Source organism: Dromiciops gliroides, chromosome 4 (genome assembly GCF_019393635.1).
Source record: "Dromiciops gliroides isolate mDroGli1 chromosome 4, mDroGli1.pri, whole genome shotgun sequence".
NCBI classification, from domain to species: domain Eukaryota; kingdom Metazoa; phylum Chordata; class Mammalia; order Microbiotheria; family Microbiotheriidae; genus Dromiciops; species Dromiciops gliroides.
The window spans coordinates 237926036-237950599 of NC_057864.1; the positions used below are offsets into that span (position 1 = coordinate 237926036).

The 24564-nt window shown below is 48.4% G+C and overlaps 1 protein-coding gene across 1 annotated transcript in view; it reads left to right on the forward strand.

Moving 5' to 3' along the window:
* TNXB (tenascin XB) overlaps nt 1-24564 on the forward strand; it is an 83938-nt gene that overhangs the window by 247 nt on the left and 59127 nt on the right. Inside the window, exons 2-12 of the mRNA XM_044002257.1 lie at nt 4354-4764; nt 4940-6757; nt 8229-8344; nt 10684-10840; nt 11057-11320; nt 12537-13316; nt 14888-14980; nt 16870-17139; nt 17582-17866; nt 21277-21582; nt 22516-22791. Of these exons, the coding sequence (XP_043858192.1) occupies nt 4362-4764; nt 4940-6757; nt 8229-8344; nt 10684-10840; nt 11057-11320; nt 12537-13316; nt 14888-14980; nt 16870-17139; nt 17582-17866; nt 21277-21582; nt 22516-22791 (4768 nt within the window). The 5' untranslated portion in view covers nt 4354-4361. The remainder of the gene's footprint in view (nt 1-4353; nt 4765-4939; nt 6758-8228; nt 8345-10683; nt 10841-11056; nt 11321-12536; nt 13317-14887; nt 14981-16869; nt 17140-17581; nt 17867-21276; nt 21583-22515; nt 22792-24564) is intronic.

A 24564-nucleotide genomic window follows, 5' to 3' on the forward strand; every position in this document is an offset into this window, starting at 1 on the left:
TTTGAGTCAGAAGTGGAGGGAACAGGAGCAAAAATGAAGGAATAGGATATTTGAGTTCTTGATAGAAGTGTGGGCTTTTGGGGGACGGGGAAAATCTAAGGGGGTGGAAGAATGCTTGAGAACTGAGAAATCTGAGGAGGGAACAGGGATCTGGATTCTGGGAGGGAGGTGGAAGGTAGAGAGGGAATTCAAGGTTCAAGGTAGATCACCTGGCTCCCGGAGGCTAGTAAGATTGGAAGTTGTGATGAGCAGGTTGGATTAGCAGGAGAGCTGGATTTTCTGAGTTCAATTGCAAGAGCTGGGGGATAGATAGGGTGAATGCCTGCATTGGAGGCAGGTAGCTGGTGTAGCTGAAACCAGATGCCTGAGTTTGGGGAGAGATGGAAGAATTGGGGCTGTGGAACTTGGCAGGGGTGGGGACGGGGAAGGCAGGGGTTCTGACTTCTCGTGGGGAAGAACCAGGGATTGGTCAGGAGGTGGGGGGCAGGCTGGATCCCCGGGGGTTCTTTGGGGAGGGAGTGGAGACTCTGGGTAGAGAGGATGCCAAAATCTTTCTCTTGACCCAGAACTCCAAACTCATGACTCACGCTTCAGCGGGGCTGGGACCAAGTCTGAGTGAGATGCCCTCAGGGTAAAGGGGATCCTCGGTCTTCCCTTCATCCCCCTTCCAGGGTTCTCCCCAGCTCCCGTCTGTCTGAGGCTCTCCCTTCCCGCTCCACCCCACTCCCTCACCAACACCAACTCCCCCCCCACCCCCCCATGGCCAGCTCGGGTGGGGCGGGCGGGCCCCCTTATCTTGCCTGGAAAGAATTTAATGGCTAGAAAACAGCTGGAAGTGGAACTAAGAGGAACTGGGAAGCAACTCGGAAATGCTGCAGCTGCTTTGGCCAAAGTGTCCAGCACTCCCCACCCCCCCTTCCTCTCTTGGCTCCACCCCCTGCTTCCCGGATCCTCCAGCCTCACCCTAGCTTCCCCAGCCCTGATTTCCCTTCATTTTCCTTCCCTTCCCACTTCAGGTCCCACTTTCCTTGGCAAGTCAAGAACCTAGTCTAGACAATTCCATTCCATTCTCCATTCTCAAATTCTATCTCAAACTCCCTCAGACTCTGCCTCCAGCGAGAATCCTCCTTTTATTACTGCAAACCCCATTTCTCTTCTGGAAAAGGGTCTTGGTCCTCCTAGCTTTTTTCTCCAGTAAACCTCTTGCTCTTGTCTTTAGGATCGAAGCATCTCATTTTTTAACTCCTGGCTTGATTCCCCGATCTTAAACCCTGGCTATTCTGGGATACCAGGGGCTCCATATTCTAGCTCCCACCAGTCTTGCCTTATCTTGTTTCTGCTACTGAAAAACAGATATTGAAAATCAGAGAAAACCTGGTTTTCTCTCCTAGTCCTAAATGGGATGGGGGTTGGGGGGGGGAGGGAGAGACTTGATTTTTGATGGGGTTGGACTTTGAATGGCCCTGCTTTGAGGCCCTCCCCACCCCCCTTGGGAACTGCTGTCCCTGATGAGCAAAGTGTCAGAATTGGCCGTGAATTGTAAATACCGGGGAAGCTGAGTCACAGCTTGGGCAGATGGGTTTCCTTTGCTGGGCCCCTCTAACAAATAGACGGAGGCAAAGTAGGGGGATGTCATTGCCCCCAACACATACACAATGTAAGGGGAAATGGATGCTCCAGAATTACAGAGAAAATTTACCTGAGGAAGGTAATACTCCAGGAATACTCCTAATTCATGCTCTACCCAAGTACTGAAAGAGGAGAGGATTCCTCCAGTGGTTTGGGATTATTCTGGATCTTTGGTAAACCAGGGGTAGCGAGTGAGAGGGATTGTTCCCCAACCCTCAGAGCTTTGGCAATAGGGTCAATAGCAGAGGGCACTACTTTCAGCCCCACTTAATCTTGCCTCTTCTTCTGGTGGCTGACACTTTGTCAAGAGCATCAGCTGTAGTAGAGAGAAGATGCCAAGTCCCAAAGGCTTCCTTGAATATGTGGAAAGAAAGCAAGCACCAGACTAGGTTGAGGAAGCAATTTTCTTGATCTTGGGGTAGAATATTTGGAGGAAGAAACAAAAGAGTTGGTCAAGTTAAGGAGTTAGAAACTAAGACAAAAATGTTAATGTAATCTTGGGCTGCACTGAGGGTCACAGTTTCCAGGAATAAGGAAGTGTTAGTCCCTCTGTACTCGGCTCTGGTGAGTCCACATCTGGAATACTGTGTTCAGTTCTGAGAAAGATCTAGACTAAATCTTCTCAATTCCTTCAATGTATCCTTTTATGACATCAACTCAAAGCCCTTCATCATCTTGGTTGCTCTCCTTTGGACCTTGAGTTCATATGATGAAGATTAGATGAAAGATGGTTGGGGGGTGGCTAGGTGGCGCAGTGGATAGAGCACTGGCCCTGGATTCAGGTGTACCTGAGTTCAAATCCAGCCTCAGACACTTGACACTTACTAGCTGTGTGACCCTGGGCAAGTCACTTAACCCCCATTGCCCCACAAAAAAAAGAAAGAAAGAAAGAAAGAAAGAAAGAAAGAAAGAAAGAAAGAAAGAAAGAAAGATGGTTGGCCTGGGGAAGAGAAGACTTAGGGGAGACACACTACTTGGTCTCAAGTATTTGAAGTATTCAAGTATTTGCCAGCCTCAGTGACTGTCATCGCCAACAACTGTATTGCCCATCCAACTCTAAAGTTCTGTGATTCTGTATGTCTGAATCTACCTCCTGCTATATGTTTGACCATGTTTTTTTGAATCGATAGAAAAAAGAGACATTTTTGAAGTCTAGATTCTCTCTTGGGTAGGGGTACCTCTCCTTAAAGAAAGAGATAGGGAGCCCTTCTCTGCCTTCCTGATTCTGTTGTCCACCTCACCAAGGGAGACGTTGTGTGTAGACCTGTACCACACTCGCTCTTAGGGAATTAATGTTAGAAAGTGTAAATGGCCAATGGCCCTTTGCTGCTGCTTATAGGCTACCCCAGACCTTTCCTCCTTGACTGCTCTAGTCCGCTCATTTCTTCAACTGCATGTATCTGAAGTCACAAGGCACCCTGACCTCTCTCTATTATGACCTTTCTCTATCCCTCTCAAAGCTCTCTGTAGGTAAACCTAGAGAAGATATGGCCCTGGACCTAGTCCTATTTCTTCCTCTGTCTCCCAGCTCCCTTGGTCTCTGTCTTCATTCTTTAGGTCCTTATTCTCCATGAACTATCTTTGTTTTCAGCTATAGTGCTACCCAAACCCTTAGCAAGCTCCCTTCCCTTCTCCCATCCTTTCCTTAGTGCTAACTTTTAGCCATATTATCCCTCTTCCTTGGCCAGCCTCTTCCTGCTCATTACCCCAGAGTCCTTTCTTATTCTTGGTCCAATATTGGTCCTATATTCAACTCCTTGACCCAAGTCCTGTTATGTCAGTGCTCTTCATTTCTGGTCTTATTAATTTCTCCCCAGTCCTCTAACCCTGGACTGGTTTTATTTTTAATTCTAGCCCTAACCTGCTTTATAGCTTTAACCCTGACCTCTAACTTTTCATTTGTTCCTGCCCCAAGCTATGCCCAACTCAAAATCTGATCTTGTCCTTGATCCTATGTCCAGTTAATAATTCTGCTTCCCTACCTATCCTTGTCTTGCCCTGTCCTTGGTCCTAACCAAGATGCTAGGCCTGATTGTAATTTTGCACTGTTTTTAAATTTGCCATTTTCCCTGCCCTTACCCTAGTCATTCATCCTGTCTCTTTAATAACCCCAGTTTTTGTATCTGTTTATAACTTACTTTGAACCTTGCCATTGATGCTGGTCCTAACTCTACTTTAGTCCCTACCATAGGCCATGATCCTAAGTAACCCTTGACCCTTTTCCTCTTCTGGTCCTAACCATGTCTCTACATAAAACACTGGCTCCAGCCCTGGAAAAAAGGGAAGGGAGTAATCATTAAGTGCCCACTATGTGCCAGACACTGTGCTAAGTACCAATCCTATTCTTTTCCCCATCCTTAGCTAACTTTGTTTTTGTCTCTGCCTAACCCCTGGCCATGTCCCTCATGCTGATTCTAATGCCATCCCTAATGCTAATTCTGTTTCTGATTCTGATTGTGGTTTTAATTCATTCCAAATCAAGCTTGTAAATTTGTTATTTGCCTGGCCACTCAGCATAGTTAGCCTTTGTGCAATGTAAATTTCATTCATATGGCTCAGGTGTTTTGTTTTGTTTTGTTTTGTTTTGTTTTGTTTTGTTTTGTTTTGTTTTGTTTTGTTTTGTTTTTCTGATGGGGAAAGGTGGTAGTAGTAATGTCTAGTTTGAGTTGGGTCCATTGGTTCTTTTGCAAAGCCACCCTAACAATTTGCTTTCTTTCCCCACAGGCCCCTGAATGATATCCACCAGAGACCCCTTGGTCCCCAGCCTTGTCCTCTTGGTGCTGCTGGGGGTAGCAGGGGCTGGGCCCTTCCCTCCACGTTCCAATGGGACAGCCTCAGGATCACGGCACCCTCCCCGTCCCGGTGGGCGGACAGCAGGTCCTGGAGGAGGAGGATCATCCCCTAAGCTCTATGAACATACAGTAGAAGGAGGTGAAAAGCAAGTGGTATTCACACACAGAATCAACCTGCCTTCTTCAGCCAACTGTGGCTGCCCCCCAGGTGCTGAACCTCCTGCCCCTGCCTCTGAGGTGCAGGCCTTGAGAGTGAAACTTGAAGCCCTCGAAGAACTGGTGAAGGGTCTCAAGGAACAATGCAATGGGGGGTGCTGCCCTGCTGCTGCCCAGGCTGGAACAGGTAGGTGGCCCCAGTGGTTGTCACCACCAAGTGAGGAGAGCAAGGCACATCAGTGAGAGGAGGGACACTTGGAGAAAAAGCTGGCTAGGTGGGAGGAATCTTAGTGGGGCCAATGTAATCTGGATAAGAAAGACCACATATACTAATGTTCTTCCCTGACTCCCCATCTTTACAGGGCAGACGGATGTGAGGAGCCTATGTAGCCGCCATGGTGTGTTTGACCTGAGTCGCTGTGCCTGTTCTTGTGAGCCAGGCTGGAATGGTCCCACCTGCTCCCATCCCACAAGCCCTTCTTCAACAACCTTACTTTGCCCCGATGATTGCAACGACCAGGGTCGCTGTGTGGAGGGCCGTTGTGTCTGCTTCTCAGGCTATACTGGACCCTCTTGCAGTTGGCCCGCCTGTCCAGGAGACTGCCAGGGCCGGGGCCGATGTGTCCAGGGTGTATGTGTGTGCAGGGCTGGCTTTACTGGTGAAGATTGTGGGACCCGGGCCTGCCCCAAGGGCTGTAGCCAAAGGGGCCAATGTAAGGATGGGAAGTGTGTGTGTGATCCTGGGTACAGTGGAGAGGACTGTGGGGTGAGAAGCTGCCCCCGGGGCTGCAACCAGAAAGGCAGGTGTGAGGATGGGAAGTGTGTGTGTGACCCTGGGTACAGTGGAGAAGACTGTGGGATGAGAAGCTGCCCCCGGGGCTGCAACCAGAGAGGCAGATGTGAGAATGGGAAGTGTGTGTGTGACCCAGGATACAGTGGAGAAGACTGTGGAGTTCAGAGCTGCCCTTGGGACTGCGGTGACGGTGGGCGCTGTGTGGGCGGGCGCTGTGTATGCTGGCCAGGGTACTCGGGGGAGGACTGTAGTGTCCGGACTTGTCCTCGTGACTGCCATGGCCGGGGTCATTGTGAGGATGGGGAATGCATTTGTGAACCTGGGTACAGTGGTGATGACTGTGGGGTACGGAGCTGTCCCCAGAACTGCAACCAGCGTGGGCACTGTGAAGACGGGCGCTGCGTCTGTTGGCCAGGTTACACGGGCGAGGACTGTGGGAGCCGAGCCTGCCCTCGGGACTGCCGAAGCCGGGGCCGCTGCGAGAACGGGGCATGTGTCTGCAATCCCGGATACAGTGGTGTAGACTGTGGGATTCGGAGCTGCCCCGGGGACTGCCGGGGTCGGGGCCGCTGTGAGAACGGCCGCTGCGTGTGCTGGCCTGGCTACACGGGCAAGGACTGTGGGAGCCGAGCCTGCCCGGGGGATTGTCGAGGCAGGGGCAGGTGCCAGGATGGACGCTGTGTTTGTGAACCCGGCTACACAGGTGACGACTGCGGGAGCCGCCGGTGCCCGGGTGACTGCAGGGGCCGAGGGCGGTGTGAGGACGGCGTGTGTGTGTGTGACAGGGATTATACTGGAGAGGACTGTGGGCGAAGGAGCTGCCCTGGAGACTGCCGGGGCCGCGGGCAGTGCCAGGATGGCTTCTGTGTTTGCGATGATGGCTACACCGGAGAGGACTGTGGGATAAGGAGCTGCCCCCGGGACTGCAGCCACCACGGGGTCTGCCACGACGGGGCGTGCGCCTGCTGGGACGGCTACGCAGGGGAGGACTGCAGCCTGCGCACCTGCCCTGGGGACTGCAACCGTCGGGGCCGATGTGAAAATGGCCGCTGCGTGTGCGACACCGGCTATACGGGCCCTGCCTGTGGGACCCGCACCTGCCCCGGGGACTGCCGGGGCCGAGGCCGGTGCGTGCAGGGAGTGTGCGTGTGTCACGAAGGCTACGGCGGCGAGGACTGTGGCCAGGAGGAGCCGCTGGCCGGAAGCTGCCCTGGGGGCTGCGGGCCGAGGGAGCTCTGCCGGGCGGGCCAGTGTGTCTGCGTGGAGGGCTTTGAAGGGCCCGACTGTGCCATCAGGACTTGTCCCGGGAACTGCCGGGGTCGTGGCTCCTGCCGGGAAGGGAGCTGCGTGTGCCACGACGGCTACGCCGGAGAGGACTGTGGGGAGGGTGAGATCCTGCCTTCTTGGCTCTCCTGTCCAGGGGCCCCCTAGATTGAGGGCTGAAAGAGTGAAGGGAGGAGAAGAAAAGGGAGCTGATGAGGGAAGCCAGGGCTGTAGGACACCACATGAGAGGACCTGGGCAGGAACCACATCCCCAAATGCCAAAAGCCTCATAAGAGCGCAGTTGCTGGAGTGAAGAAAGATGTGGGAGGGTGAGATAGGAAGAGCCAATGGAGAAAGGAGGAAGCCAGGCAACAGAAGGAGCTGGAAATCTGCAGCTGGCACATTCTGCTCTCCTGAGAGCCTACCTTCTAGAACCTAGTCTCCTTCCTTTTCTTCTCTTACATTCGATATTGGCATCATTTTTATCGTTATAACTGACATTTATCTATCACTTTAAAGGGTGCTTTACATACATTAGCTCACTGGATCCTTACAGCAACACTATGAGGTGCCACAGGCATAATTACCTCCATTTTAAAGATGAGAAAACTGAGGCTCAGACTAAGCCACATTGCTATTAAGTGTCAGAAACAAGATTCCTAAGGGGCAGCTAGGTGGCACAGTGGATAAAGCACCGGCCCTGGATTCAGGTGGACCTGAGTTCAAATTCAGCCTTAGACACTTGACACCTACTAGCTGTGTGATCCTGGGCAAGTCACTTAACCTCATTGCCCAACCACCACCCCCCCACACACACACAGAAAAAAAACCAAAAAATAACCCCCACCCCCAAGATTCCACACCAGGTCTTTCCTGACTCCCTAGATGGCTAGGCAGCAAAGTGGATAGAGAACCCTGGATCTGAGTCAGAAAGACCTGAGTTCTATGTTAGACCTACCTCAGACAATTACCTGTGTGACCCTGGGCAACTCATTTAACCTTTGCCTGCCTCAGTTTCTTTAACTTTAAAATGGGGATGATAATATCTCCTCCCTCCCAGGCTTATTGTGAGGATAAAAATGAGACATGTGTAAAGTGCTTTAAAAACCTTAAAGTGTTATATAAATGCTAAGCTCTTATGATTATTGCTATTCTCCTTGACCTCATGCTTCAAAATCATTTGGAGTCACTTCAGAGGAATTAAGGAGAAAGCATAGGATCCCAGAACGGTGAAGTGCTTCAGTCTGAGTGGGACCATAGTTCCTATGCAAGGACTTCAGGAAGGATCTCATCGTCACTCATTCTCTCCATCCCATCTAGGAGGGAGGGATCAGGGCGCTTGGATCCTGGGAGAAGAGTAGGAGCTGGGCTTGGGACAGCTGGGAGCTAGATAACAGGTCATTTGAATCCTCACTTGAAACAAGCCACTTATCCATGTCTTAGAAGCAAGGACAGACATCTTATCTCCTTAGCTTCAGGGCCTAACACCACCACCCCCTTCTCTCCAGGTCATGGATTCAATAGGGATGGATAGGGTTCTAAAGAGAAGGAACATAGAGGGAGTGATGGTTATTCTCTCCTATTCTTCCAAGCAGAAATACCTCCAATAACAGGAATGAGGATGCATTTGTTGGAAGAAACAACCGTTCGGACCGAGTGGACTAGGGCTTCAGGACCTGTGGATGCTTATGAAATCCGATTCACCCCTACAGTAAGAAGAACCTAAGGCCCATGGGTTTGGAATAGATGGGAGAGGGAGGGAAGCCACATTTAAAGAAGATATGGAGGGGCAGCTAGGTGGCAAATCAGGTAAAGTACCAGCCCTGAATTCAGGAGGACCTGAGTTCAAATCCGGCCTCAGACACTTGACACTTACTAGCTATGTGACCCTGGGTAAGTCACTTAATCCTCATCGACACACACACACACACACACACACACACACACACGAAGAAGATATGCACAAGCTCTCTTAAAGTATTACCATTATTTGGGCCTAAACCCTTAGAACTCTGTTTCTAAGTATGGCACCAATAGACAAATTCCATTCTTTCCCACCTAGATTTTACTTCTGATAATCAGAGAGTCCTAGAGTTTAGGTTTGGAAGTGTTCTTGGAGAGCATCTCCATCAGTTAAGAAATCCCTTCAACAGAATCCTGATGATGATTTATCATCTGCTCGAATACCCCTAGTGACAGGGAGCTCAGAATAGGAAGGGAAAAGAAATGAACATTTATAGAGCACTTACCATATGCCAGAGACTGCATTAAGCAGTTTACACATTTATAAATATTCTCTCATTTGATCTTTACAACAGTCCTGGGAGGAAGGTGCTGTCATTATTCCCATTTTACAATTGAGGAAACTGAGACAGAGGTTGAACGACTTGCCAAGGGTCACACATCTCACATCTGAGGTTCAATTTGAACTTCAGTCTTCCTGACAACAAGTCGACCCTCTGCTCCACCTGACTGCCTCATCTTTCATCTGAGACAAAACATTTGTCTTTTTTTTGGTTTGTTTGTTTTTTCGGGGCAATAAGGGTTAAGTGACTTGCCCAGGGTCACACAGCTAGTAAGTGTCAAGTGTCTGAGGCTGAATTTGAACTCAGGTCCACCTGAATCCAGGGCTGGTGCTTTACCCACTGTGCCACCTAGCTGCCCTATGTTTGTCTTTTTAACATCTACCTACTGTGCATAACTGTGTACCTGTTCCATCTAACACCTTGGTTCTGTCATCTCTAGTATTGGCCATCCCATCAAGCTTTGTATCTTCAGTATAATAGATAAGCTCGTCATCTGTGTTTTTGCCCAAGTCTTTGTTTGACAAAAAAGCTAGAGATGACATATCCTTGAGAACTCCACTAGAGATGGCCTTCGAGAATGACATTCCTTGGGGATAGGATTCCATAGCTGGTAGCTATGGATCCTTCATATTTCAATGAGCGGGCCTGTATGTCACTATCTTATTCACAGCGATGTCATGGATGACTTTGGCAAGTGTTTTCCTGATATCTAGGTGAAATCATGTCAACGTCATCAAATTCTTTTTTGAGTATCTACTATATGTAAGGCACTGTGCCATATCCTGGGGATGTAAGGGAAACCAAATGTGATTCCTACCCCTGAGGAGCTTATTTCTGTCTCCAGATAAAGAAATAGGTATAAAAGAAAAAAATAATAATACAGGTTGAATGTCAGTGAGTGATTCTGTACTACATAGTTCATGAGAAACGCTATAGAAATTCAGAGGAGACAGACCTGTTTCCTTCTCTGTAAGGTGCCAGTTCTGAAATCCTACATGTTGCAGCATGTGACCACTGAGGGCTGAGGCAGCTGGGTTCATGGCCAAGGCAGCTCTTGAATAGGGTCTTGAAAGTAGGATTGATAATAATAGCTAACCTTTATATATGTCATCTCCTTGATCCTTACAACAGGCCTTCTTTGCAGATGGGAAACCTCAGAGAGTTTAAGTCGCTTTCCCAGAGTCACACAATTAATAAGTGTCTGAGGCAGGACTCAAAATCAAGTCTTCCTGAATTTTTTTTTTGGGGGGGGGGGGGGAAGCAATGAGGGTTAAGTGACTTGCCCAGGGTCACACAGCTAAAAAGTGTCAAGTGTCTAAGGCCAGATTTGAACTTAGGTACTCCTGAATCCAGGGCCGGTGCTTTATCCACTGTGCCACCTAGCTGCCCCCTGACTTTCTAATTCAGTGCTTTACCCATTCTGCCATGCTGCCTCTTGACTATTTCTTGGGACTGTCAGGGTGGTAAGACATTCTTGGGGGATGTCCTTGAGAATTAGGGCAGAGTGCCATGGGGCAGGAAGCTGAACTGACTCTTCTCTTCCCAACAGCCACTTTTCTCTTTCATCCCCACCCCACCCCACTTAGCAGAAATATCATGTCAAATTTTGCCCAATCCTCATCCTAACTTCAGTGATTAAGTGGAGTTGACATTTGAGCCAACAGGAAAAGCAGGGATGACTTTGGATAGGTAGGGTAAAGGTGCTCCCTACTTTGACTCTGTGTTGGCCCTTTCTTTCCCACAGACAGAGGGAACAGGCCACCCATTCTCTGCTCGAGTCCCCAGCTCGGCTTTAGCCTATGACCAGAGGGGGCTGTCCCCAGGCCAGGAGTACCAGGTCACCGTCCGTGCCCTACGAGGTTCTAACTGGGGACCTCCTACCTCCCAGACCATCACCACCAGTGAGAGCTGGGGGCTTGGGGTGGGGGAGATGGAGCTGAAATGGGGAGGAAACAACTGGGGGAGCATGCTAGCCAGAAAGGAAGTGGGAATGGTGGAGTGGAGGGAAGGTGCAGGGTGACTGAATTCTTGAAATTTGGGGGCTGAGGGAACTTAGAGCCTCTCTGTTTCCAAATTCCTTACCACCACCACCTCCCTTCTCTCCTGGGGCCCTCTAGTGATCGATGGTCCCCAGGATCTTCGGGTCACAGCCGTGACTCCCACTACTATGGAGCTAAGCTGGCTACGTCCTCAGGCTGAAGTGGACCGCTTTGTGGTGTCCTACGTCAGCGCTGGCAACCAGCGGGTACGGCTAGATGTGCCACCTGACGAAGACAGAACCCTGTTGACTGGGCTAATGCCTGGTGTGGAGTATGTGGTGACCGTCACTGCTGAGAGGGGCCGAGCTGTCAGCTATCCAGCCTCTGTCAGGGCCAACACAGGTACCATCTGGCCAAGTGAATGTGAGAGGGTCAAGGGAGAGAGGGGATCACAGGGTTTTCATTATTTAGGTCAGAGTATCATAGTTTTAGAGGCCATAAGTCCAGTTAGATCCTATAGATGATGGAATTGTGACCCAGAGAAGGATACAATGACTTGCTCAGGGGTCACACAGTGAGTAAACATCTGAGGAAGGATTTGAACCTAACTCCAAGTCTGGCACAACTAAGCCACATTGCCTTTCATGTCCCTTTTCACTGCCTGATTTCTTTTAGATCCCATCCAACGATCAAATATCATACATTTATTTATTAAGCACTTATTATATGCCAGTCCCTGTGCCAAGCACTGAAACTACAAAGACATTTATGAAATGGCCCCCACTCTCAAAAAGATTATGTTCTATCCAGGCCCAGGGCAATGACTGACAGTTCATTTATTTGTATAGCAAGATGAGGAGGAGAACAGAGGCAACAAGGGGGTTAATAATTAGACTTCAGGAAAAATCGACTACAGGTGAAGTGTCTAGGGAAGCACTGGAGTTAAAAAAATGAGGATTGTCTAGGTATCATCTTCTCTAGGTAGCCTGGTGTAGGTGGAGTCCTTTTCAGAGGTGTGAAAAAGTCCAACAAACCCCTAGGTTTTGTGGGAGATGGATTTATCCTCAAGGTTAGAATTCAGATGGGGTAGGGGTTGGAGTCAGGGTAAGAAGTCAGTGATGAAAAAAAAAGTCAGTTATGGGTTAGTGTTAGGAGAGGGGAGAGCTCTACTCCAGGGTTAGGGAACAAATCAGTGGGGGAGGTAATATGGCCAAATTTGGGGACATGGTGTCTCTTAACAGATCCCTGGATCTTCCTTCTTTTTCTCCCCCTTTAGCAGGTGGGAAGTCCGTCCCATTGTGGCTCTCAATTTCTTCTTCCTTTGGAATCTCTTCCTAATCTGTTTTCACCCCCTCTCATCCACTGAATTCTTTTCTTTCTAGGGGGCATCAGATTGTGGGGCATGGTGGGTGGGAAATGAAAGGGGCTCTGGGGACAATAACATTTCTTTCTCTCCTTTATCATTCCAGGTGGGGCACGGGCTGAGGGAGGACAGGCCTCTCATTTAATGACAAGGGTTGAGAAGGGAGGGACTTGAGAGATTATTGGTTGGGAGACCTGGGGTGGGGGGCAACCCACTGATTCATTCTTTCCCCCCTCCTTTTTTGCCCCCTGGCAGCACCAGCCCACCACAATTACCAGGACACCCATCCCCCAGCCCCACCCCCTCGGCCCCCATCCCGACCCCGACCCCGACCAGGTCCCCGACCTGACCTGGATCCCCGGCCACCTCGGCCTAAGGAAGAGGAAGATCCAAAGCCCAGGGAGGTGCCCTTGGGGCTTCCCCCACCACGATTCCTGCGGAACCTCACATCAAAACTAGGCCCTTCCTGGGGTTCCGTGCAGGATGTGGAACGATACCTACGGGCCTCTGGCTACCCCCTCCGTGGCAACCAGACCTACACCTCAGTGGCCCGCTCCATCTATGCCTATCTGCAACGCCGGGCAACTGGGCTCCCTGCACCCCCATCATCACTGTCCCACAAGCCCCACCCCCCTGCCAATCTGGACCCAGATATCAGGAATCCGAACTCTGCCAAAGACATCCATGGCCATAACCCTGAAGGTGTGGACCAGGTGGAAGGGAGGCACTTCCCCCTCTTACCCTCATTACTTCCTGGCCCTTCCCCTCGCCACCCCAAACCTGAAGTGCTGGGCAGCTCAGCTGACGGGGCCTTGCTGGTCTCCCTGGATGGTCTCCGTGGCCAGTTTGAGCAGGTGGTGCTGCGCTGGCAGCCCCTCTCTCCTATGGAAGGGCCTGGTGGGGAGCTCACAGTACCAGGGGCAACTCGAACCGCTCGCTTACCTGGCCTGAGGCCTGGTACTACCTACCATGTGGAGGTCCATGGGGTCCAGGATGGGCAGGCCTCCAAGTCCTACGCCTTCATCACCACTACAGGTAGTGTGTGTTGTCTGCCTTGGGGACCTCCCTTCCATCCACATATCTTGCCTTTTCAACCCAAAAGTTGCTTACCCAGCAGTGGCAGATCTTTCTATGTGCACTGACCCTGCCCAAGTTCACCAGTTGCCCCTTGATTCACTCCCCACTCCCTTTTCCTTCTGTATCACACCAGATTCAGCAGCACCAGAGTCTCCCTACAAGAAAAATACCCTCCCCTCCTAATCTCTGCGCCCCCCCCCCCAAGTAGCCAAAAGGCTCCACTAGGCCTAGACCCAGGCCTCAGGTGAAAAAAAAAAACAAGGTCAAGGCAATGTCATGTGCTTGAGGTAGCTGCTAATTTTCATTCAAGTCCTGGAGCACCCTGGTCTGTTTTTTTGTTTTGTTTTGTTTTGTTTTTTAGTGAGGCAATTGGGGTTAAGTGACTTGCCCAGGGTCATACAGCTAGTAAGTGTTAAGTGTCTGAGGCCGGATTTGAACTCAGGTACTCCTGACTCCAGGGCCAGTGCTCTATCCACTGTGCCACCTAGCTGCCCCACCCTGGTCTGTTTTTAAGGGTAGCATTGGAGGTAGGTGAGTGGGATTGGGGTAAGGGACGACTGCCCATGTGTCCGGTAGACTTTGAGAGCAAGGATGTTGTTGTACAGATACCCTGCGGAGGATAGGCCAGGAAAGGGGCAGTCTTTCGGGTCCATTGCTGGTTGTTACTTGTCTGCAAGATTGGTCTGGACCAAAAGAGGGAAGAGACTAGCCTTGATTGGGGTGGCACTGAAACTACTGTTCTTTCTTCACCTGCCTACCCCAGGCTGGCTGGTCTGCCTTCCTCTCACCTTTCTCTCCCACAGGCAGTAGCTGGGGCCTGGAGAAGGGAGCTGTGGCAGCTATGAGGAGGGTGGAAATCTTCTTTCCCCACAGGGCACAGATGTCACCTAGTCCTGGATGGAACCTTTCCCAACACCCCCTCCTTGCTCTCCTTCTTTCCTGTATCCTCCGCTAACACCACCATCTCCTCCTTTCTTCCAGGCTTCTCACTGCAGCACTAATGGAGGCCAGGATCCCCCCTACACACAGTTGGGAGGGGTCTGAGGGGATACTGGGGTCTTTGAAGGGCCAGGTTCCACAGAGCACTTGGGAGAGGGATGGCTAGGGTGACTTCTGGGTCCTCTGGGAAGACAGGAGGGATATGGGAACCTTTTGTAGAGGAATGAAGGATACACAAGAGCCTCTTAGGAGAATGGGGGATACCCTTTATTCTAAAAGTATGTATTGAGCACCCACTACACCCTTGGTGGTGTTCTCACCTCCTAGGACTCTGGAGGACCTGGACATCTCTGTGGAAACAAAGGGGAGGTAGGGAAATCTGGGTTGACTACGTAAGGAGACCAGAGAGCAGGTACAAGTAAGATTTCCAGGTTTTGGGCAGATAAAGGGCTTTCCAGAGGAAGGCAACTTAGATGGGACAAGATGCTCAGGAGAATGCAGGCCAGAGGTTCAGTTTCTAGTATTTACTCTCTTATCATCTCTTTATCTTTCTTTCCCTCTATCCCCATCTCTTCATTAATCCTCCCCAGGCCCCTTTGGTGCCACAGATGAGCCTCCTCTTTTGGGGCTGACCCCACCACCGACAACTCAGGGGGCTCAGGCGCCCATCCTGCAACGCCCAGGTGAGTTGGGAGAGTTCGAGGTGATAGACACAGATGGAGCAGGTAAGCTCCCTGTGTCCTGGAGAGCCTTTGCCCAGTCCTTGATTCATCTGCTGGTGCCTGAATGGCCCAGGCCCCACAAGAAACAGCTGCTTGGGAAGGTTCAGTAAGACCAGTTGCTAGGTTCACCCCCATGGGGTCCTCCCTGAAGGACAGTCCACTGCTCCCCTCACTCACCAAGGCATTCTAGGTCCAACTTGCCCAGATAGCCAAGGAGTGGGATGACAGCTCAGACAGTCTCAGAGAGGGAAGTTGGCACAATGGGGAATGATATACCAGGGAGCAAGGTGACAGAAAGAAGGAGGAACAACAGAGTCGGTGTCAGGAAAAAGAAATGAGAGAGTCAGAGGTGGTACATGATAAGTGAGAGCAGGGTGATTGCCTAAAGGACAAAAAGAAGGAAGAAGATGGTAATGGGTATACAGGAAAGAGCCCTGGTCAAGTAGTCAGAGGACCCGAGTTCAGATTCTGATTCTTACTTCCTTGAGCAAGTCACTCAACCTCTGTAGGCCTCAGTTTCATCTATACAATGGTGGTGTTAGACTAGAAGATCTTAAAGATGCATTCAAGTTCTAAATCCTCTGAGTGGGGGATTGGAGAGATTGAAAAATAATGATAGAGAGAAGATAGAGACAAAAGGAAGAGGGAAAACAGACCTGTAGAAGACAGGAAGGACTGGGTGGTTCTTCCACACAAGATAGAGAAGGGGAGAAGAGGGGCTAGGGGAGCTGAGTGATGACAGAGGTTGGGAAGGGGGAGGAAGACAGACGAAAAGACAGTAAAAAAGAAACTGAAAGGCAGAGACTGGAAGGAACAAGATGAAGGTGAATAAACCCCAAGGAGTGGGGGTTGGGTGGGGGGACAAACACCAAGGAGACAGGAAAGGAAGACTGAGTGACAAAAAGATTGAGGAATCGAGGCCTTGAGAGAAGGGGGAGGGGTGGAAATTTGGAGATTCATGACTCCAGGTTGGAGGCCTCATGCTTTTAAATGCCTTCCCCTATTGTCTTTCTTATATTCTCCCCTTTGGTCTGATGCTGACCCCAAGAAACTCTTGCAAGGAGTGGGAGAGGAGAGACCCTTGGGGGGCTCAGGCCCCAATGATGCCCTCTACTTCATTCCCTCCAACCCTTCCCCACATCCCCCACTACCCCTACACTAGGGCTCCCAGCACTGGGCGGGCTTCGGGCAGTGGAACTAGCCCCGGGAGAGCTGGGCCTGCAGTGGACAGCACCGCGTGGTCACTTCAACGAGTTCCTGCTGAGGGTGGAGCCCTTTCATGGGTGGGGAGGGACCCCCCAAGAGGTGGCAGTGCCTGGGGACCAGCGGGTAGCCAGGCTGTCAGGGCTTCGGCCCCACACCCCCTACACAGTCATCCTCTATGGGGTGCGGGGTGGCCTGCTCTCCCCACCCCTCCGGGCCAACCTCACCACAGGTACCCTTTGGGGGATTGGGTAGGGAAAGAATCAAAAGGGAGGGATTTAAAACCCACCAGTGATGGCAATACCCAAAGAAAATATTGGAAGGAGGTATGGAAACTAATAGAGGGAAGGGGTGGGTGGGGGGAGAAATGGAGAAGGGTATTGAAACCACCAAATCTCTCCCCTTATTACCCAGTAGGAGGGATCATGGGGCCCCCAAAGGAAAGAAAATCAATAAAAAGATTCCCAGGAAGACTGAAATTAAGAAACTGTGAAAAGAAAGAAGTGGAGAATATGAGGGAGGGTTCATTGCTAGAGAAAAGGGGACCTCTTAGGTCCTGGTGAGATGGTCTGTCCAGGCCAGGAGGGAGTCAAGGGAGAAGAGGAAGGGAAACTCTTGTTATTGCCTTTTGTGATTTATTCCCACAGCTAATGAGCCTGGGACACTCGGAGAGCTGAAGGTTCTGGATGTGTCCCCAAACTCTGTCAACCTCTACTGGACCGTTCCTGAGGGCCAGTTTGACTCCTTCTTGGTCCAGTATAAAGACAAGAATGGAAAGCCCCAGAAGGTGCCGGTGGATGGTCGCCAGCACTCTGTCATCATCTCCTCTCTAGATCCTGGCCACAAATACAAATTTACCCTTTATGGGCTTGTGGGCAAGAAGCACCATGACTCCCTCACCACTGAGGCTAAGACATGTGAGTTTGAATGGCTGGGCTTCCTTCTCCGGGCTGCCCCCCACCCCCAAACATCTTCCCATTCTACCTTTTCTTGTTTCTTTCTCTCCCAGAAATCCCTTCAACTCCAGTCACTTAACATCCATGCACTAGAATGGCATAAACAGGGTCTTGTGGGTGGGGCATCTACCTTAAAAAGGGGCAGCTTGAAAATAGATAGCAGTCCAAGGGCCACAGAGAGTTTATGTGGCAAAGGGGTGGGAGGAATGCTACAAAGAAACTTTCCCATAAAGAAATTGCCCCAGACAGGAAGGGGACTGACTGCAGCAGAAGGAAGGACAAAGTACCTGTTACCTTCTTTCCTTGACTTCCTTGGTCTGGGGTATGTTGGGAGTTGGGAGAAGTTTTCCTTTTTCCCTGTGACCTGTACCTTATTCCTTCTTTCTTTGTGTCCCTTTCTCAGTTTCTTTTCCTAGCTCAGGAACTCCACCTCGCCTTGGGGAGATGTGGGTAACAGACCCCACCTCTCATTCCCTGCGCCTGTCCTGGACTGTCCCTGAGGGCCAGTTTGATTCCTTCCTGGTCCAATATAAGGACAGGGATGGGCAAATCCAGGTGGTTCCTGTGGAGGGCCCTGAGCGTTCCATCACTGTCTCCCCACTGGATCCCAGCCAGAGGTACAAATTCATCTTGTATGGACTCGTTGGCAAGAAGCACCACGGTCCCCTCTCTGCCGAGGGAACTACAGGTAAGCAGAAGCAAGGATGGCACATGAAACCTGGGGAGATTCCTCAGCTCTCACCCCCTCCCTTTCCAGCCCCATGGCTAGCATGACAGTCATTCTGAGGAATCTCTTCAAATTTCTGACACCTCAGCCTCCATCTCCAGATTTCAGGCTGTTTCCATCTGTTGTGCTAGATGGTATCTCTGTCTTTCTGGTGCTCATCTGTGAGCTCAGGTCATACATAGTAAGTTGATGATAACAGGTGGGTCAGGCACTTGGATGAGTGGGATTTCCTAGAAATCTCTACATGTTTATGTAGTAACTGATTCCTCCTCAATCCTTGGAACCTCATACTCAGTCTTACTTTCTGTCCTAGCTACCAAAAGGTTAGACCAAGAAACCCTGCCCTCCTCAACTCCAGGCACATAGAAAGGTCCCTGATTCCCCCAGGGAACCCTGCCTTGGAGAGCTGACAGTGACAGATGTGACTTTAGCTTCCTTGAGCCTCTTCTGGATAATTTCCCATGGTCCCTTTAACCTTCTTTGTGGTTCAGTATAAAGATAGGGTTGGGCAGGACAGCTAGGTATCGAAGTGGATAAAGCACTGGCCCTGTATTCAGGAAGACCTGAATTCAAATCTGGCCTTAGACACTTGACATTTACTAGCTGTGTGACCCTGGGCAAGTCACTTAATCTTCATTTCCTCACACACAAAAAAAGATAGGGTTGGGAAACCCCAGGCAGTGCCTATTAGGGGAGACCAGAATGAAGTTACTATCTCTTACTTAGAGCCCAACAGGAAATATAAGATGATTCTCTATAGGCTCCATGGCAAACATTCTGTGGTTGCCATCCCAGGTAAGTAAGAATAGGTAAGACTTTCTCTTTCTGTGGGCCCCTTACCTTCATTGATTCTGGCTCCATTGCCGCTACTCTGTCCTTGCTCCTTATCCAGGCAAGCCCTAGATCCTAGGAGACTCTTTAGTCTTATTCTGTTTCTGTACTTTCTCTCATTTGTACTTTCTCAGCTCTGACAACATCAAACTCTCTACCCCCTTACTGGCCTCCTCCTCTCTTTCTCCTACTATATTCAGGACTCCTTAACTAAGTCATTCCCTTCTGAATTCTAGCTTTAATCTCTCAGCTTTACTTCTCAGTCGAGAAAACTACTCACTTCCCCCATATTTGTGTGAGTTGTCTCCTCCCAAATATGCTCAACCCATTCCTCTTTAACTTTCCCCCATTATATCCTCACCTTTCTTCTTCCATTTTCTTCTCTGTCCAGTTGTATTCCTAGTCAATCCATTGATTCCTATATTTCTCATGGATTGACTGCTTCTCCAACCTCCTGCCATGATTAAAATCCCAGTTCAGGCCCTAGTCACTTCCTCATGCTTTCTCTCCAGTCCTCAAGTCCTCCCTACCTTTTCCATATTCTCCTCTCTTTACCCCACCCCCTCATGGCGCTCTTGTTGGTTTGTCCAAATGATCCAAGAAAAGTCATGAAATGACATTTCCCAGAATGTTTTTCAAGATGGATTGTCTTGACTTTCCAAGATGTCTTGACTTCTAGCCAGTTTGGGTTGAATTTAAGGTAGTATGGATAAACTGGAGACAGAGAGGAAAAGATTATCTTTAAAAGACCCTATCAGACTTTGACCTTGCTTGTTATTTTAATTACAAGATTCTTTCCAAATTCCTTAATCCCATCCTTCCTTCAGTATATTTTGCCTACTTTAGTTGGTTTATGGAGTCTTTTTGCTCCTGTTCTATACTTCCTCCCTCATCTCTCCTGGCCCCTTATCTCTCCTTTCCTCCAGAATTACCTTTCCTTTTATTTTTTAAAACTTTCTTTCTCTCCTATTCTCCTTGTCTTTTCCACTAACCTCTCTTCTCTTATTCTGGCTCAGCTTCTCCTTGTTTGCTTTCCTCTTCTAGAGTCTGGGGGAAGATTTTCTCCCACATGTACTACAGAAACCCCTACCCCTTCTCCTGAGAAAGACACTTATTTTAACCTCTCACAGCGACAGTGCCACAAAGGCAGAGAGCCTACTATATGGATTATGTGTAAGGAACAGGGTCAGTTTTAGCAGCAACTAGGTAAATATTTGATGAACCGGGAAAGGTCCCCTGCCCCATATAGCTCCCATTCTGAGGACTGAAATTCTACTTTTAGCAAATCGTTGCTAAAATCATCTTCTTTTATCATTAAAATACCTGCGTAGATAGTAGTACTTGAAGTCCCAGAGAATGAATTCTATTTTTTCAGGCTTTTTCTCTTGACCGGAGAGAAGCAGCTGGAAAGCACTGGGAACCCAAGAGGGAAGAGGGCACTGAAAGAAGAATGAGTATGAAGGCATATGATTGGTCTGGTCCTAGTTGCCTTAGAACAACTTAGGCTATAGTTCCTTTATTTGACCTCACAGTTACTCTTCCTCTCATTTTTACCACTGGATTGAGCTTCTAGGGGTACCTTTGAATTTCTTGAGATATAGTAGAAACACCACTGGATTTGAAGTCAGAAGACTTGGGTTTGGAGTTTAGCTCTTTTATTTGCATCTGTGTGACTTTGAGCAAGTCACTTGAGTTGGATAGGACCTTAGAGTCACCTAGTCCACTCCCTTCATTTTACAGATGATACCACTGAAGCAGAGAAAGGTGAAGAGTCTTGTCCAAGATTACATAGGTAGTAAGGGAGAAGGCCTCATTTTCCCCCTTGGGTTTCAGGTCATCCCTTGGAAGTCTTATTTCTATTACCCGAAGTACATTCTCTACCTAATCATTTACCTGCTTATTGTTTTATTTTTATTTATTCATTTTTTGTGTGTGTGTGAGGGGCAATTGGGGTTAAGTGACTTGCCCAGGGTCACATAGCTAGTAAGTGTTAAGTGTCTGAGGTCGGATTTGAACTCAGGTCCTCCTGAATCCAGGGCCAGTGCTCTATCCACTGCGCCACCTAGCTGCCCCGCTGCTTATTGTTTTAAACTAGTATTTGGGCCTCAGTCTCACTAGCAGTCATGTGGACTACTTCATGATGGACACTGTCTTTCCATCATTCCCTTCTGAAGTCTGTCTGAATTGCTCTCATTAGTTCCCTTCAATGGTAAGAAATTAACTTCCTAGATTCTTTCTGTTTCAAAACTCAACCTTTCTTTGGACGATACTCAATTTCTGTTTTTTTAACTCCCAACTCACTTGCAGACCAGAGATGATTGGTCCTGAGCTCAATAACTGAGTGTACCTTTTTCAGGCTCAGCTATCAGCAATATGTAGTTCCTCAGCTTCCCTTTAATGACTCATCATTCAGGTGTCCTCCCCATAGGATGGATTTTGTAATTTTACAATATAATTATTTTTAAAAACTGGTTGAAAAAAATCAACTTAATTTCCACTAAAGGAAAAGAAAGGTCCAATAGCTTCTGTCTCTATTTTAGCTCCACAATGGGAAGAGGAGACTCCACTGGCCACTGAGAGCCCCAAGCCTCGCCTGGGAGAGCTGACAGTGACAGATGTGACTCAGAATTCCCTGCGTCTCCTCTGGACCATCCTTGAGGGGAAGTTTGATTCCTTTGTGGTCCAGTACAAAGACAAGGATGGACAGCTCCATGTGGTACCTGTTGAGGTTGGCCAGAATGAAGTTACCGTCTCTGACCTGCAGCCCTCCCAGAAATACAAGATGAACCTCTATGGGCTTCGAGGCAAACAAAGGGTGGGCCCCGTTTCTGTAATTGCCACAACAGGTGAGTGACAGTGGCTCAGACACATTCTTACACTACCCCCAGGCCCACTCACCTCCATTCTTATTTTCTAATTCTCACCATCTCTCTATCTCATAACTCTTTTTATGACTTTTTTTTGGTTTGTTTTTTTTGGTGAGGCAATTGGGGTTAAGTGACTTGCCTAAGGTCACACAGCTAGTAAGTGTTAAGTGTCCAAGATCAGATTTGAACTCAGGTCCTCCTGACTTCAGGGCTGGTGCTCTATCCACTGTGCCACCTAGCTGCCCCACACAGCTCTTTTTAATCTCCTTTGTCTCTTTAGTCTTCTGCCTAACCTGTGCCCTCCCAGGGTCTTGATCAAAGCACAGAATCCCTTGTTCTTGAGGAAAAGTAAAGCCATTCTTCCTAAAGTCATCTCATCCTGCCAGCTGTCTCCAGGACTGCCGGGCTGGCCCCTCCTTCAGGCAGAAGGCAGCCTCCCTTTTCCCAAATCAGAAGTTCTTCCTTCCATCTACCCTAAATCCTGCCTAGAGCCAACTTGATACATTTCCTGGTGATTTAATGCATCTGGTTCTTGCATTCCTCCTTGTGATCTTCTGAGGCTTGGAAGTATTTAAGACACCCCCTGTTTTTGCCCTTTCTTTTGGGGTCAAATAATCCATGTTCTTTTAATCTCTTTAAAGACATATCCAGCCTCTATTTTTCACTGTCCTCTGGCCCTCTTCCAGGCTCTTCCTCTCTTCCAAACTGGCCTCTACTTCTGCTTCATGTCTTCCTCTTGGCTTTCCTGTTTCCAATGGCCACTCTTCACTCTCTCTCTCTCAAGCTGACTCACCCTCTCCACCTCCCACCCCATCTTAGGAAATTTTAATTTGCTCTTCAATGAGAGACCATCAGTGACTTTTTACATTCTATTTGGGATGTGACCATGTTCTCTCTCTTTCCTTGTTCCAGCCCCATTACTTGTAGAGCCTCATCTGGGAGAGGTGACAGTAACAGATGTGACCCCAGACTCCCTGCACCTCTCTTGGACTGTCACCGAGGGCGAGTTTGACTCCTTTGAGGTTCGGTACAAGGACAGGAATGGGCAGCCACACGTGGTGTCCACAGAGGGCTTTCAGGATGAAGTTACTATATCTGGTCTAGAGCATTCCCGAAAGTACAAATTCCTCCTCTTTGGCATCAAAGATAACAAACGCCATGGACCCATCTCTGTTGAAGCAAAGACTGGTGAGTAAACAGAAACTGGCCCTCATCAGTACTGCTTCCCTACCCTTCCTCCCTACTTCTTTCTGCATTTGCTCTCTTTTCATTTCTGTGGTTGCTAAAACACTTGGCAGCCCTTCATTTCCTCTACTTTTTCTTGGTTTCAGGTTCACTTAAGACTCTTAAAAATGATTGATGTCCTCAAAGAGCTTTTGTTTATGTGGATTATATCTACCAATATTTATTTGGTTTTATTTATTTAAAATTAAATTTGGGGGCAGCTAGGTGGCACAGTGGATAGAGTACCGGCCCCGGAGTCAGGAGGACCTGAGTTCAAATCCGGCCTCAGACACTTAACACTTACTAGCTGTGTGACCCTGGGCAAGTCACTTAACCCCAATTGCCTCACTAAAAAAAAAAATAATAAATTTGATAAAATTTTTAAGTATTTATTAATTCATTAAAATAACAATGACAAACCCATTTAATGTTAACATAAATAACATTTTTATAGGATAGGCTAGGAAAATAGTATAATATAGTAATAGTATTATATTATATAATTAGTATAGTAAATATAGTGAAGTATAGTATATTATAGTAAAATAAAGTTGGTATAATTAATATAGTATAGTATAATATAATGTTTTTATTGTTCAGTCACTTTCAGTTATATCCAACTCTTCGTGACCCCATTTGGGGTTCTTTTGGCAAAAATACTGGAGTGATTTGCTATTTCCTTCTCCAGCTCATTTTATAGATGAGGAAACCAAGGTAAACAGGGTGAAGTGACTTGGCCAGGGTCACACAGCTAGTAAGTGTCTGGGACCGGATTTGGATTCGGGAAAATGAGTCTTCCCGATTCCATATGGGGCCCTCTATCCACTGTGCCACTTAGCTGCCCATGATACAATGTAGTATTGTATAATAAATAGGATATATTATAATATACTATATTATGATTAATATAGTATATTAAGTTTAGCATAATACAGTATTATATAATTAGTATAGTAAAGTATACTATAGTAAACATAGTATAGTATAATATAGTAAAACAGTACTATACAATGCATAGTAAATATAGTATTATATAATTAATATAAGTATTATAACATTAGTATAGTATATATAATAAAGTATTGTTGTTATAGTTCAATCGCATCCAATTCTTTGTGACCCTATTTGGGGTTTTCTTGGCAAAGATACTGGAATTGTTTGCAGTTTCCTTCTCCAGTGGATTAAGGCAAACAGAAGGTAAGTGACTTGCCCAGAGTCATGTACCCTGTAAGTATCTGAGGCCCAGCAATGCCTCCTATAATATCACATAGTAATGTACAATTAGTATAGTATAGTAAATTATAGGATAATATAGCGTAGTACGGTATAGAATAGTCCAGGAGGGTATTGAACAGCATTGTGTAGACTTCTCTGGCATGGAGATTGCCCCTCCCCCACCCCTTTCTTGAAGGTGATCACGCTGTCTGCTCTCTGGGGAAGACTCTGGCTCTGCTGAAGCTGGGGCTTTGATGAAGCTGGGGGTCTTTGGTGAAGCTGTCAGGGTCTCCCTTGTTTCCCTTGCCTTCCCCCTTCCTTTCTCTCTGAGCTGTCTGTCAGTCAGTCCCATCTCTAGCTACTCGGAGGCCAACAGCCCCCAACCCCCCCCACACAAACACACACTCCCCGCACCCCCCCCCATTTCCCCCCTTCCCTCCTCCTCCCTCCCACAGGGCTTTGGAAACTGGGAACTAAAAGAAATAGAGGGCTTGCTGCCCAGGCCAGCCCAGGCCAGATGTC